At 36.6% G+C, this 14,336-nt stretch overlaps 2 protein-coding genes across 2 annotated transcripts in view; both read left to right on the top strand.

Annotated features, from left to right (window-relative positions):
- The window catches only part of LOC123310043 (damage-control phosphatase ARMT1-like), a 155,078-nt gene extending 153,966 nt beyond the window's left edge, over nucleotides 1-1,112 (top strand). Inside the window, exon 7 of the mRNA XM_044893440.1 lies at nucleotides 395-1,112. Within this exon, the coding sequence (XP_044749375.1) occupies nucleotides 395-1,002 (608 nt within the window). The 3' untranslated portion in view covers nucleotides 1,003-1,112. The remainder of the gene's footprint in view (nucleotides 1-394) is intronic.
- A 6,010-nt stretch (nucleotides 1,113-7,122) lies between these two features.
- Nucleotides 7,123-7,992, top strand: LOC123310199. The gene has a single exon (XM_044893668.1). It carries the CDS (start codon nucleotides 7,123-7,125, stop codon nucleotides 7,732-7,734), a length of 612 nt encoding a protein of 203 aa, XP_044749603.1. The 3' UTR covers nucleotides 7,735-7,992.
- The last annotated feature ends 6,344 nt before the right edge of the window (nucleotides 7,993-14,336 follow it).

Genomic DNA, 14,336 nt, shown 5'->3' on the forward strand with positions numbered 1-14,336 from the left:
AGCGGAATGAGAATCAAAACATTCAAAACCTCTTCGATCAAAATTGACGTCTGAAATCTTAAAAAATTTCATATATTTCTGCAAATGGCATTTAAATTAATATTTTAACCAGTCCTAGCGTCTTAAAAACACGCGTGACACACAGATTGCGCTCAAATCGCTTTAGTCGTCTCGTTTCCCATCTTTCTACTCTATAATCTTTGCTGTCATCAATCTAATATATAGAGAAGGAAGAGTAACATACGAAAATAAGCGATTTTCGAAATTTCACAAGTCATAAAAAACATACATTGTTGCAAGAGATTTTCACCGATCAGTATCGATAGACAGAATCTAAAAAGTTATCCCTGATAATTCTTGATCATATTCCTTGATCTGAATTTCTTCGTTTCAGCTATCATTTGTGACAATGCAGGCTTCGAGTTGTTTCTGGATTTATGTGCTGCGGATTACTTATTCACTAATTACTATGCCAGAACAATACATTTCCATGTCAAGCATATTCCATGGTTCATATCTGACATAACTGAAAAAGACGTCTACTGGATGTTGCATCAGCTCAGTAAAAGCCCAGATAAGATCTTACAAGACTTGGCAGGTAACTGGAAGGAGCATTTTAAAACTGGTAGATGGAAGATAATTGTGAGAAAATATTGGATACTGCCCATTGGATTTTCTAGGATGAAAGAGATAGATCCTGTACTGTACAAAATGCTGGAAGAAACAAAAATTGTTATTGTGAAAGGAGATTTGAATTATAGGAAATTATTGGAAGATACAAATATTGATCCATCCACGCCGTTTCGGGAAGCCCTCCGCGAATTTTATCCTAGCGATATGATTTTGGTGCGAGTTATGAAATGTGATGTTGCTTGTAATATTCCCCGTCAGTATGTGCAAAAATTTGAAAAACTCAACGAACATTGGATGGATTGTGGACAATATGGCTTGATACAATTCGCACCAAAGCCTGAAGAATATTGCGACTGCTTGAAAAACTAATCATGAAAACAAAACTTAGATCTACTCTTTTGGTTTAATCAGGGACACGATATAATTGAAATAAAAAATTTGTACTCGTTTTATTGGCAATAAAGTTACTTTTATTTTTTATGTACAGGATCAGTCTTTGAATTGAATGTATTTCAATATAAGGTTTTCTATCGGTGAATATAAAACAATCATAAATATTATAATGGCGTATTCGATTGGCTGCATTAAGACTCATTTATACGGGGAGAGCGAATATGCGATAATCGAAAATGATATAAAAACTTCTTCTTATTCATCTACTCTACTCCAGAGTCCAGCTATCTAGCATGCAGGCCCCCAAGCAGAGATGAACTAAGATTTGTGGAACAGCACAAAGGCTATGCATCCAATCTCGAAGTGGGTAGTGTTTTCTTTTTTCAATCTGGGTCCCCGGGGTTCGGCCATGTAAACACATTAGCCAAAAATGACAACTTTGCAAGTTTCAGATCCTCTATCGCATAGGATTTGTCGACAAAAACCAGGCGAGAAAATATCTCCGTATAAATAGGCCTTTTGTGCTCGTTGATTTGAATTTCTGTCATGATATTTGAATTTTACGGTAGGTTACACATGTTCAGGGAATAGTATCAGCAGAGAGAGTTGCTCTCTGGTATTAGACATCGGCAGGATAGAGTAGTGCTGGAACCCTCTAGCACCGAATCAAAGTATACAAGACCAAAGTGTAAACTGAGTGATATAGAATAATGTCATATTTCTACGCTTGATTTCAATCATTTGAAATCAGCTTCTTCGGATAGTGGTAGGTAGTTTGAGTGTTTTCTTTCCTTTGAATTGATTTTGCAGAAAACGGTTATAAAATTTGTCATCAACCTTGTTTGGTGGTGAGGTGAGTATATTCCCCCACTGTCTTTATGCATGGAGGAAGCTATTTTCTAGTGGAGTTTGTCAACGAAGGCACATGTTATGGATTCTGGATCGCGTGCTCACCCGTTTAAGTGCGGCGGATGTAAAAATTCTGTCGTGAAAGGTGGTGACAATAAAGATTTGCCATTTGTCCCAAATTGTTTCACCGTAGCTGTGCCAAAAAAATGAAGAAATGTTGTGATGAAGAGATAACTATCGATAATATCAGTATTATATCCTCTGAAGAAGACACACTTGAGAGTACTAGTAATTGTTACGATTCTAACATAGAAATCACTGAAAATTCCTCTCAACATGATCTCTTATTGAAAATAACTCATGAACTTGAATATAAAAATCGACTCTTAGAAGAAAACGCAATGTTATGAAAATATAATAATTCAGTGTTGGAAAATGAAATCTCGAGGGAAGAACCCAAAATATGTGTTCCAAGTGATAAGATAAATGATAACATTCATGTGAATAAAGATGTTGCGACCGATGACAATACAGGGTCTTTCACGAGGAACCTCACCCATATTTATACGGGAAACTACTGAACGTATTTTCATGAAATTCAGCACTTATAAGTATTTCACGATGCTGATGAAATGTAAAATATTTTCAAGGCATGAGCACCTCCGGTTTTTCCGGAAATGACGTCAACTTCCGATTTTCAAATAAGAATATCATTTTTTCATTGCAGAAATAGATTCCTCAGAAAATTTCAAGTTATTTTGATGTAACATTTTTCAGTTTTGGTTGGAAAATTCTCTCTGAGCGGGAAAATTCGAAAAAAAATCGAAAATAGAGCTCCGCTGAAACAAGAATAACTTCGAGGTTTTTGGATGGAAAATTTTCATTTTTGGGATTTTTCAAGATGTAAGATTGATGTATCCACTCTAAAAATCGAAATCGCGATTCATGATACAGGGGGTGAAAAAATCGCTTTCAAAGTTAGGGATGACTAAATCGTGAAAAATCAATTTTTTCAAATTAGAACCCCATTTTTTTATGGCAGATATTGAATCTACGTTAAAAAATAATGTGAGTGTATGCATCACACCCTTGCCCTAAAGTGGATATTTTCTGAGTTATTCACAAAAAACTGTTTTTCGTCTTGAATTTTCAGCTATTTCTTTTCCCTTCACGCCAAAAAGATGAAATTTTCAGGAACTGTTATTTGAACCATGCTGTAGATTTTTCACCCCTTCTTGAAACCGACTTCAAGTTACTATTAGGAGAACCATGGCAAACTCTCGCAGTTATAACTAGAGAAGATGCTCAAAGTTTTTACCGTTAATTTCTAGACATTTATTTATACGTCTCAGGAATGCTTCGTGCGTTGCTCTTCTTATTTCATCGGGAAGAAGAGATCTGCAAAAGTGTTTAAAAACCAAATTGAGTTTCAAAACTATGAATCTAAAAATCTAAACAAACCTGAACGCATTTCTGACTCGTTCTATGCAGTCCTCTTAATCAGTCAGGGGAGTTGAGTAGACAATATTTTTTATCCTACCCCAAACATAATAGTCTAAAGGAGTTAAATCGGGAGAACGTGGTGGCCAAAGATGTGGACCATTGTTCGCCAACCATCGATCTTCAAATAGCCTGTAGAGGATATTTGACACATTGAGTGAATTGTGTGGAGGCGCGCCATCTTGTTGATACCATAAGTCATTATGGTTCTGAACTAGCGGCTCAATTATTTGAGTCAATATATCAGAATATCTATCTCCTAAGGGAGAACATTCTTTAAATAATGCAAACATGTGTAGTGTTCTATCTTACCAGTTAAAGTCCCATCATAAATGTGAACATCGAGAATTGCATTATTTTTGATGGCGCAAAAAACATTGAAACTCCAGGTCTCTTGAAAGTTCCATTGTCTGAAGTGGTGGTTGTTCTCTTCATCCCAATAATGACTGTTATGCCTATTGAAAGAACCATTCTTTGTGAATTTAGATTCATCTGTCCAAATTATACAGTCCAAAAAGTTTTCATTCTCTTGAAATCGAATCATCATAGCTTCGCAAAACTCTGTTCTCCTAACGAAATCAGTTTCCTTCAAATGCTCGAAGAACATACCTCGCAGTTGAATAGCCATAGCTCTATTAACGACGAGTGTCAAAATAAATTGTCTCTTGTAGAGTCATCACAAAGCGCTGTGGTTTCGAGAGTTGCTGAGATGACGAACGATATATTACAAATTAAATCTACTTTATCCGCTGCTTCTGTTGGGGCGCCATCTCCATATTCTCTGGATTTCGCTGAGATCTTTGAGCGAGTCAAACGTTCTTACAACATTCTGCTCAGAAATGTACCTGAATCTGGCACATAGGAAAGTGACGCCGATGTGGCCGTCAAGATACTGAAGTGTATTGATAAGTCAATAAAGAACGTCATTGTGAAGGTTTCCCGGATTGGAAGGCCTAATCCACCCCACCCGCGTCTGCTTAGGGCTTCCTTTTCGAACAACGGAGTAGTCGGAACGTTACTTAGGAATAAGAAGAAACTTCTCAAGTCTGGAGATTTTAGGCGCGTACTAGTTTCTGACGACAAGACTCCTCACCAGTTGTCAACTCTGAGCCAACTCCGCCTTGAGCTGAAGGACCGCGAGAAGTCCGGAGAGACGGACCTGACAATAAAGTACATTAAGGGAACGCCAACTTTTGTGACCCAGATTCCAAAGAGTAGTAGCATGCACGAATGAAGCTTTATTTACACGAACATCCAATATCTCCATTCAAAATATGCAGAGCTCCTCTCATTTGTTGGAGTACATAATCCATCACTCATTTTCATTACTGAATTTTGGTTGCAAACTGATATTTCTAATTCTTCGATCCACATTCCGAATTACCAATTATTTAGGGGTGATATTATAACTACGAAGGCTACGGTGGTGTTTGTGTGTAAATTAGACTTGACATTTCGGATAGATTTACTGTCGTGTCCAATCCGATTGATGCACAGGGTATAGATAATATTTTTCTCCAATTTCCATTTTTGTATTAGGTGTACAAATAAGTTTCCGCGGTTTTTTATAAAAAATTAGGAATTTATTGTAAAGGAAAAGTACATTACGTTTTATTCAAAGTATTTTCCATCATTTGCCACTACTTTTCCCCATCTTTCTGGCAACATTCGGATACCCCGTCGAAAAAACTCTTCATCTTTTGACGCTATCCACAAATCTACCCAATTTTTGGTGTCTTCATATGATGTGAAGCGCTGCTCAGACAGACCATGTGCCATCGACCGGAACAGGTGATAATCAGAAGGGGCTAAGTCTGGTGAATACGGCGGGTGGGGTAAAACTTCCCAGTTGAGTGTTTCCAAGTATGTTTTTACCGGCGCCGCAACATGTGGACGAGCATTATCGTGTAAAAGAATAATTTTGTCGTGTCTGGAGTAGTAATGGGCGCGTTTTTCCTTAAGTGCCCGACTCAATCTCATCGATTGTGTTCGGTAGAGAGCTCCAGTAATGGTTTCGCTTGGTTTCAGCAATTCATAATACACGACACCAAGCTGATCCCACCAAATATATATAATAATTGGAAATTTGTATTCGGCTGCGTTTATCGCCCAAGAGCTTGCAGTGGTGAAAACGCCCTCTACCGCTATACAGGGTGTTTCATGAGTCGTTGGCCATAGCCCTGGCTTGTTTTGTATCCTAAGGCTATTAGTTTCAGAGATACGGGGTGATTCATGAATATTGACCTTAATTTGCGATACCCATAACTCTGGAATGCAAGGTCCGATTTCGATTAAATTTTGTGGGTTTGTTCAATTCAGAAAGCTTTTCCAAACGCTTCTTGGAATATCAATATTTTCACAGCAGTACTCAGAATATCATGATTTTTCATTCAAGCCCCAAAATCTATATTTTTTACATCCCCTACAGAAATTTCGTTATTGCCATGAAAAACTACCTAATTTGTTCTAAGGAATTTAATTTTCACTTTGCATGGCACACTTATCACAAGGGAATAGGAACCGGACGAATTCATATTTTATGTCATTTTTTCGAAATGCGGTCCTGTTTTTATTCCTTCGGTGATAATATTTATTGTCCTTTGCCGAGATTCTGAATTATTTTAAATTCTGTTCAATTCTTCTTCATTTTAAACCCTCAGCACATACTGAGTGTTCGTTAAAAAGTGTTTGAGACTATGCAAAGTCGAGCTGTGAATTCTTTTGAAATTACATATTGAATTCAGATACAAATGATGATAACCATCTTGGAAAATGTAACCCGTAAGTGTAACATGCTTTCTACTACTATTGATGACGCTAAGAAACAACACGAGCTCAATATTGCATCGTCTAATGACCCAAAAAAATTTTATAAGTATGTTCGAACATTTTTTGATACTAAAGTCTCTACTCCTGTCATAAAAAATACTTCAGATACTTTTTGTCAGAGATACCTGAAGAGTGCTGAAGTTTTTGCGGATTCGTTTTTCACCGCTTTCACAACAGAACCGCCGGGAGCCCTACCTAGAGTTTCAACAGCCAGACGATCTGTTTCAATGAGCGGCGTTTTTTTTCCTGTTGATGCTGTCGAGGAGAACCTCAAGAGGCTCATTAGAAATTCTGTCCCTGGTTTGAATGGGATGACTACAAAGCTCCTGAAAGCTTGCGGCCTCTCCCTTTCCAACCCATTGAGTATTATTTACATTCGTTCTCTCGAATCGAGGAGAGTACCTACTGCATGGAAAGAGGCAATAATCACACCAATCTTCAAGAAGGGTGACAAGTTTTCTACCAGTAATTACCGTCCTATTAGTCTGACAGCAGTTGCCTCCAAGGTGTGTGAGAGTATGGTGGTGGATCAACTGCAGCATTTTCACCTTACCAACATTTTGCCGCCCTGCCAGCATGGGTTTTTACCGGGAATATCCGTGTTGACATGCCTAATGAAGTGCATCGATGACTGGAGTGAATCTGTCGATTCTGGTATACCAATCGACATAATCTATTGTTGAGAGACATGATACTGTGAACGTCGTTTGTGCGAGCTCCCATTAAAAGGCGATAAAGCAATATTTAGGCTGTGAAATACCTTGAAACCTTCATATTTCTGTTATAATCTGAAGGGCCGCCGAGTATTGTTGAAGTTTTCCCTAATTAGGGTTGTCAAGTAACAATAATTAAAGTTATTGAATACAATAATTATTCTGTGAAAACTCTTGCGACGTTGCCAATTGTACTTCGACGAAGATGAGTCAGAGAAATCTCAGGAATGTGGGCAATTTAGCTCTGGTAGATGAAGCAATATTGGAGTGTGTTTTAAATAAGCTTGCTCCGAGGCTGACTGCGGAAATTGTGGAGAAAACCAATAAAATCGAGGGTAAAATTGACGGTATAAATGAGAGATTAACGGATGTCCTCACACAATTGTCATCGCTGAAGGAAAAGGTCGACATCCATGAACAAAATATTGAGAAAATCAACAGTAAGGTGGAGAAAATACAGCGCAGTTTCATAGAAAATTCAATAACAATAGCAGGGATCGAGGAAGAAAATGATGAAAATTTGCTATGCAAGGTAATTTCCTTCTTCAAAGACACTATGGGTGTCCAGTGCAATACAATGGAAGTTAATAAGGCCTACAGGATAGGAAAGAAGACTGAAGGCAGGATAAGAATTATAGTTGTGGTTTTTGTTACGCAATGGAAGAGAAATATGGTGTATGGTGCGCGTACAACGCTTAGAAAAACTAATTTCTATATAAATGAAAACCTAACTGAAAAAACGTACAAGCTATTACTAAAAGCTAAGGAAATTCATGTTAAGCAAGCAGCAAGTCCAGCAGTGGAAGAATTTTTGTGAGAGTTGGCAACGCGGTCAGACAGGTTCGAGAAGAATACGAGCTATACCAGTAATATACCTTTGTCTTTACGTGTTGTTTATTTGTCTTTTTAAAATATATATCATATGCGTGGATTGACTCAGGACTGAAAATTTACGTGAAGTATGAATTATTATCTAGGGCGACAATTTCCGTATGATAATGTTGTTTTTTTTTGTAATTCTTTTATTTTGATAATATGAATGACTATGATTTGGAGAATATTCTCAGAACACGAATTTGTAAAAATTGGGAGCTAATTTTTACAAATTCGTAAATTGTATACTTTATTGTCAGTTTATATTTTGCTTGTTTTTATGAAGGTTTTGTGGGGAGAGTAAGGGGTAATATACTATTTGCTAGATCAGGGGAGTTTATATAAATACTGGAGCTCGTGAGACTCACTGAACATATCTTTTCTTTCGATATACTACCAAAATTGCAGAGGACTGAACACTAAAGTTAATGAGTTCTTCAGATGTTGTTCCAATGATGATTATGACATTGTTATTGCAGTAGAGACGTGGTTGCAGGATGGGGTTTTAGACGGAGAGTTGGTTGATGATGAAATGTTCAGTTTAGTAAGAGCTAACAGGGATCTGGAATTCACAAATAAATTGACAGGGGGGGGTTTGGTGGCGGTAAGGAAAAGTTATAAAATTTCGAATGTGGTTCAACATAGTACTTGTTTTTAAGCTATTATAGTTGAGATTAGGATAAAAGGTCATAAAATTATATTATGTGGTTTATACATTCCATCAGTAAGCACAGGTAATACGATATCCGACATATGAGTAGAGCATATATTTTTGGAGATTTCAATATAAGTCAGATTATCGGTGTTAACTACAATTACAATTGCTATAATGAAATACTAAATAAATTCAATAATTTTATAGATTTTAACGATCTTGAACTTTTCAATGATATCAAAAACTTACAGGGGAGAACTTTAGATTTAATTATTGGCCCAAATACTAGTGTGATAAATTGTGTTGTGGGTGGAGATGACAATCCATTGTGCCGGAAGATATGTACCATCCCTCTTTAAATATCAGTTTAAAAATGAATTTAAATAAATCAGATAAAAGTAGTTCTAGAGTATATACATATAATTATAAAAAAGCCGATTTTCTAACTATGAGTCGGAAAATACGAGATAATGACTGGACTAATGTTTTGAACGAAAAATGCGATGTGAATTTGGCTCTATCTGAATTTTATAAGGTATGGCAGAATATTTTGGATGAATGTGTACCTAAATATTCAATTTATGAGGGATATAGAGGTTTTCCTATTTGGTTCACGAAAGAAATTAAGTCACTTCTCAAAGAAAAGAATAAATACAGAAAGCTTCGATTTAAGTCTACTACATATGATGAAAAATTCAAGTTGGCTAGAAAAAATTTGAAAGAGTGTATCAGATTCGAAGAAAAAAATACATAAGGAAATTGGAAAAAGGGATTTGTTCTAACCCAGATAATTTTTGGAATTTTGTGAAGAAAAAGAAGGGAAGTAGATTGGATATTGGCTCGTTCAAGCATAACGGTAAGGAAGTTGCTGAGGGTGAAAAAGCAAATGCTTTTGCAAGTTATTTTTCATCCGTTTTTGATAATAAAAAGACAACTCACGATGTGAACTTCTCTACAGACGGATTTGTATGTAGTGATAGCTTCGTTTTGAAAAATGTAAATGATGTTGATTTCCATAATGGTATAAAAAAATTGAAACCGAAAAAATTTTCAAATCTAGTGACAGGACATTTATCGAGAACTATAGGCCTATTTCTATTATGTGCGCTCCAGCTAAGCTTTTCGAACAGATAATTTATATCAAATTTATCAGTATGTACAAAAGTATATTTGCCCTGAACAACACGGTTTTATAACGAATAAATCTGTAGATACCAATCTTTTCACTTATACTAACTGCGCCCATGCGGAAATACAGAATAGATCCCAGCTTGACACTATTTATACTGATTTTCAAAAGGCCTTCGATAAGGTTAATCATGGTGTGTTGCTGTCCAAGCTAAGTCAATTTGGTTTCACAGATCGATTCTTGACAGTGAAGCATCATGGGAACTGGTCGGGAAAATTTGAGGCTAATTCGGGGGTACCCCAGGGGTCCAACCTGGGACCGCTTCTATTTGTTCTCTTCATCAATGACTTGCCAGGGGTAATCAGGTTCTCGAAGTGTCTTATGTTTGCTGATGATCTGAAATTATTCAGAGCTGTCCGGACCGTGAAGGATTGTATTTCGTTGCAGAAAGATTTGAATAGTGTATATGCATGGAGTTGCACCAATAAATTATACTTCAATATAGATAAATGCAGTGTTTTGACAGTATCTCGTTTGAAGCATCCAATTTTGTTCGATTACAAGTTGAATGGCGAACAATTGCTGCGGAATACGGAAGTAAGAGATTTCGGACTTCGGATCATGCATCTTACAAAAATCATATTCAAAACATTGCAAAATCAGCCAATCGACTTTTAGGTTTTATTATCAGGCAGACTTCAAATTTCATGGATATCAAAACCATCAAACTCTTGTACTATAGTTTTGTCAGAGCTAAGTTGGAATTTGCATCGAATTTATGGTTCGGGGAATTTCAGTCAACATTGGGTGTACTAGAAAAAATTCAAAATAAATTTCTGCGTCATCTTTATATCACATGTGGCGGGATTATAGGACGGTCAGAACAGTTAATTTGAGACGAGAATTCAAAATATTATCTCTTGATAATAGGAGAAAAGTTTCCTTGTTGATGTTTTTGTATAAAATTCTCACCGATAAAATTAATTCACCTGAGATATTATCATTGATAAGATTTTATGTGCCTGCGAGGAGAACTCGTTCTGCAATTATGTTCAATTTACCCTTGATTTCATGCACCACCAGATCCCCCCCTTGCATGTATGCTTAATTTGGCGAATGAAGTAAATATATTTCTGGATATCGACTGGAGTCAATCACAAAGTACATTTCGAAAATCACTGATAAATCATCTCATTGATTTTTCCTTATAACATGAAAGTTTTTTCTCTTTGACATTATTTCAATAGACAATGTGTTCAGTCCCCGGCAGCGGGTAATTATCTGTTTGTATCTGTTTGTGGCGGCGTATCATTTGAACTATTTTTTCATGGGTTAGGTAGTGTTCTCTATTTTATATTATGAGAAGTATAAAAATGATGTTATCCATGTAATGAGGTCTGTTTGGGTGAAAATGAATAAATAAATAAATCTATCTTTATTTCTCTAGGGCCTTCGATAGAGTATCATTTCGTCGTCTCGCTCACAACTTTGGAGTACGTAGTGATTTGTTGCATTGGATTGTGTCGTTCCTTGGTGACAGACAATTTCGGGTTCGTATTCGTGATCAGTTGTCCTCTCCCAGATCTATCACTAGTGGTGTGCCTCAGGGATCTGTCTTGGGGCCTCTACTTTTTCTCTTTTATGTTTCCGATTTACCTTCTCTTCTGACTTCAATATGCTGCCAATATGCTGACGGTCTTAAATTGTATGCCAATCCGCTTCTTTACGATAACATCCTACAGAAAGATCTCGAGACGATTTTGCATTGGTGTACTGAGTGGCTGCTCCCCCTGAATGTTGAAAAATGCGTAGTCTTGCATGTCGGCAAAAATAACCCAAGACATACCTTTGTTCTGGAGAATATTATTTTGAGAAAAACAGACAGCCATAATGACTTGGGAGTGATAATGACAGAGGATCTTTCGTGGTCCAAGCATGTTGAGTATGTGGTATCAAAGGCGAGACGATCTACCTACCTGATGAGCAAAGCTTTCCATGGATGTCACCCAGAAGTTTGTGCGAAGATCTATACCACTTATATTCGACCTATTCTGGAGTTTTGTGGTCCAGTATGGGGCTCCCACCTTGTGCGAGATGTCGAGGCTTTTGATAGGGTACAGAGATGGGTTACAAGGATCCCATATGGTCGGTCTAGACCCACCTATAAAGAACGACTCAAACAACTCCACCTACCATCATTAGCAGAGCGTCACTTGAGAGGAGATCTAATCATTACATATAGAGCCACACACCAAATGCTCTACAGACTCGATCATCATAACACCTTCCTCCTCAATTTTAATCACCTGCGGTGTCAAGAATACAAGCTTCTGAAACAAAACTTCAGAACGACTACGAGACGGCAGTTTTTGCCAAATCGAGTGTTCAAAGTCTGGAACAATCTACAGGCGGATATTGTTGGAGCCCTTTCTGTGAACATGTTCAAGTCGAGATACGACAGGTGGTGTGCTCGGCGTTGACTGTGTTTGTGTGATTTGCTTGTTGGTGTTTTATGCTTTATTTCTCTTTCTGGTGTATTTGAATTTTATTTTTATTTCTGAGCTTTTATAGGTTCCAAACCTCAGCTCTCACTTCGGTTAATAATAATAATTATAATCCGTAGTTCTACGGACTACGGATTTGCTATCAAAAGCGGCAGTAGAACTATGATGAAACTGAATCATCTCCTTTACATGGAAACTCTTCGCATCTACCAAAAAAACAAAATGCAACAGATGCTGAAAATGGTGGAAGGATTCTCGGAAGACATCAAAATGAAGTTTGGACTAGAAAAATGTCGGCTACTGAACATAACGAGAGGGAAAATAGATGGCACGTTCAAACTCAAGGAAGGTGCAGAAATTGAAGCATTAAAGGAAGGAGACACATACAAGTATCTAGACATCAAACAGGCAAGAAAAATCAATCAGAACCAGATGAAGAAAGAATTAACGGAGGAGTTCACCCGAAGATTGAGAAGGACAATGAGAATTGGTCTTAACAGCAATAATCTGATAAGAGCGATTCATACCTAAGCTTGCTTGGCGCTGAGCTACTCATTTGGTATCATCTATTGGACCACCACGGATTTAGCAGCCCTACAGAGAAAAATGAGGACTGTGGTGTACTCAGCTAGGGTAGTTTCGGCCAATCGTATATGCAGTGGAGGGATGACGAATAATATTCGGCTCATCAAAGGGTGTTTATTTCTTAAGACATGTTGAACGGATCACAGACTATAACTCAGATTCAGATCGAATCGACAATTGTATGATGTAATTCAATAATGAATGAATACACACACTGAATGGAATCCCTTAGTCAAATGCTATATATTATTTATACATTGTTTACGTGTTGTGTTTATAATACATCATGAATTGATAAATATTAATGACAAACATACAGATACAGATTACGCGTTATCTCAAGATCAGTTCTATCTATCTGAGGAACGTTTCTAATAATGATGTAAGGTTTTACAGGCCTTGTCGTCTCACGTATGAAAATATACAGGATGTTTATACTGACACATACTACACCTTCCTTCTTTGTGAGAAAAAAAAATTTTTTACTATACAAAAATGAAAAAAAATTTTTTTTTGACTTATCTATAACTTAATATCTATCTATATATATATATATATATATATATATATCCCATTTTCCCCCCATTTGCCCATTTCCCCCCATTTGCCCATTTTCAAATTTAAGACCCATTGAGACTTTGATATGTAATATATATATATATATTTGTCTAATAGACGTTTCCAGCCCCGATACGTTTCTAAGGCGACCTGAGACCCACATGATCCGAATGTTTTCTCCGAGTATATATGATGAGATAACGTTAATGAGAATTATAACTCCTTAGGCACACTTAGAGGGGAAAAGAATTCCTTCATTTGAAAAAGTAGCATAATCGATAATATTTCCCAAACCCGAGACATTGCACCAACTTTACAATCCCACATATACTCCAGCGGTAAATATGGCCAACGTTCACGATCCCGGCGCTGTTGCCAGTTTGACGGGACTGGAGCCGACAATTTCGATGTATAAAATGACGCGAAAAAGTAGGTGTTACGGTAGAAATTCATATATGTGTGAGTTTGTTGGGAAAGAAGTATTTTCTCAATATTCTCATGAAGCAAATTCCTTTTTAACAGATTCTTCTCAAATTTTGATCCTATAATAACATAACCTTGAGAGGCCTGTATACATAAAATATGAAAAATTAATTTTTAGCTTCCTTCTGAAATCTACAAGGGGGTTCCTGAAATTCGTGCAAGTACTCCAACTATCATAAAAATGAGACAAAAATCAACAAAATTTATTAGAACACTGTTGAAAAAAATTGAGATCTAGAGAGCGAAATATGAATTGTTTTAATATTCCAGAGCTAGACTCATCACACCTAATTCAATGTGTTCTGTTTTATCATATCATCCTGTATGTCGAATTGAAAATAATTGTTTCACTTTCCAAGCCCAGAATTCCTCCTCTAATGTATTTTCCAAATTGAAATAAAAAAAAAAGCAAAATCTAATTAATTCCTATATATATCGCGTCAATGAATAGGTATGAGATGTGAAATATTCCATAACAAGCTTTAAAACGACCAGAATAATCGTAAAAGCTTTCCTCGATAGGAACAATCATTCATTAATGCGAAACACTGAAATGAAATAACACAAACAAAAATGAAAAAATTGATTACTGACGTTCAAATTCCGTCGATATTATTTTGAAAGTTTTGCGA

The sequence above is a fragment of the Coccinella septempunctata genome, chromosome 1, assembly GCF_907165205.1.
Source record: "Coccinella septempunctata chromosome 1, icCocSept1.1, whole genome shotgun sequence".
NCBI lineage: Eukaryota > Metazoa > Arthropoda > Insecta > Coleoptera > Coccinellidae > Coccinella > Coccinella septempunctata.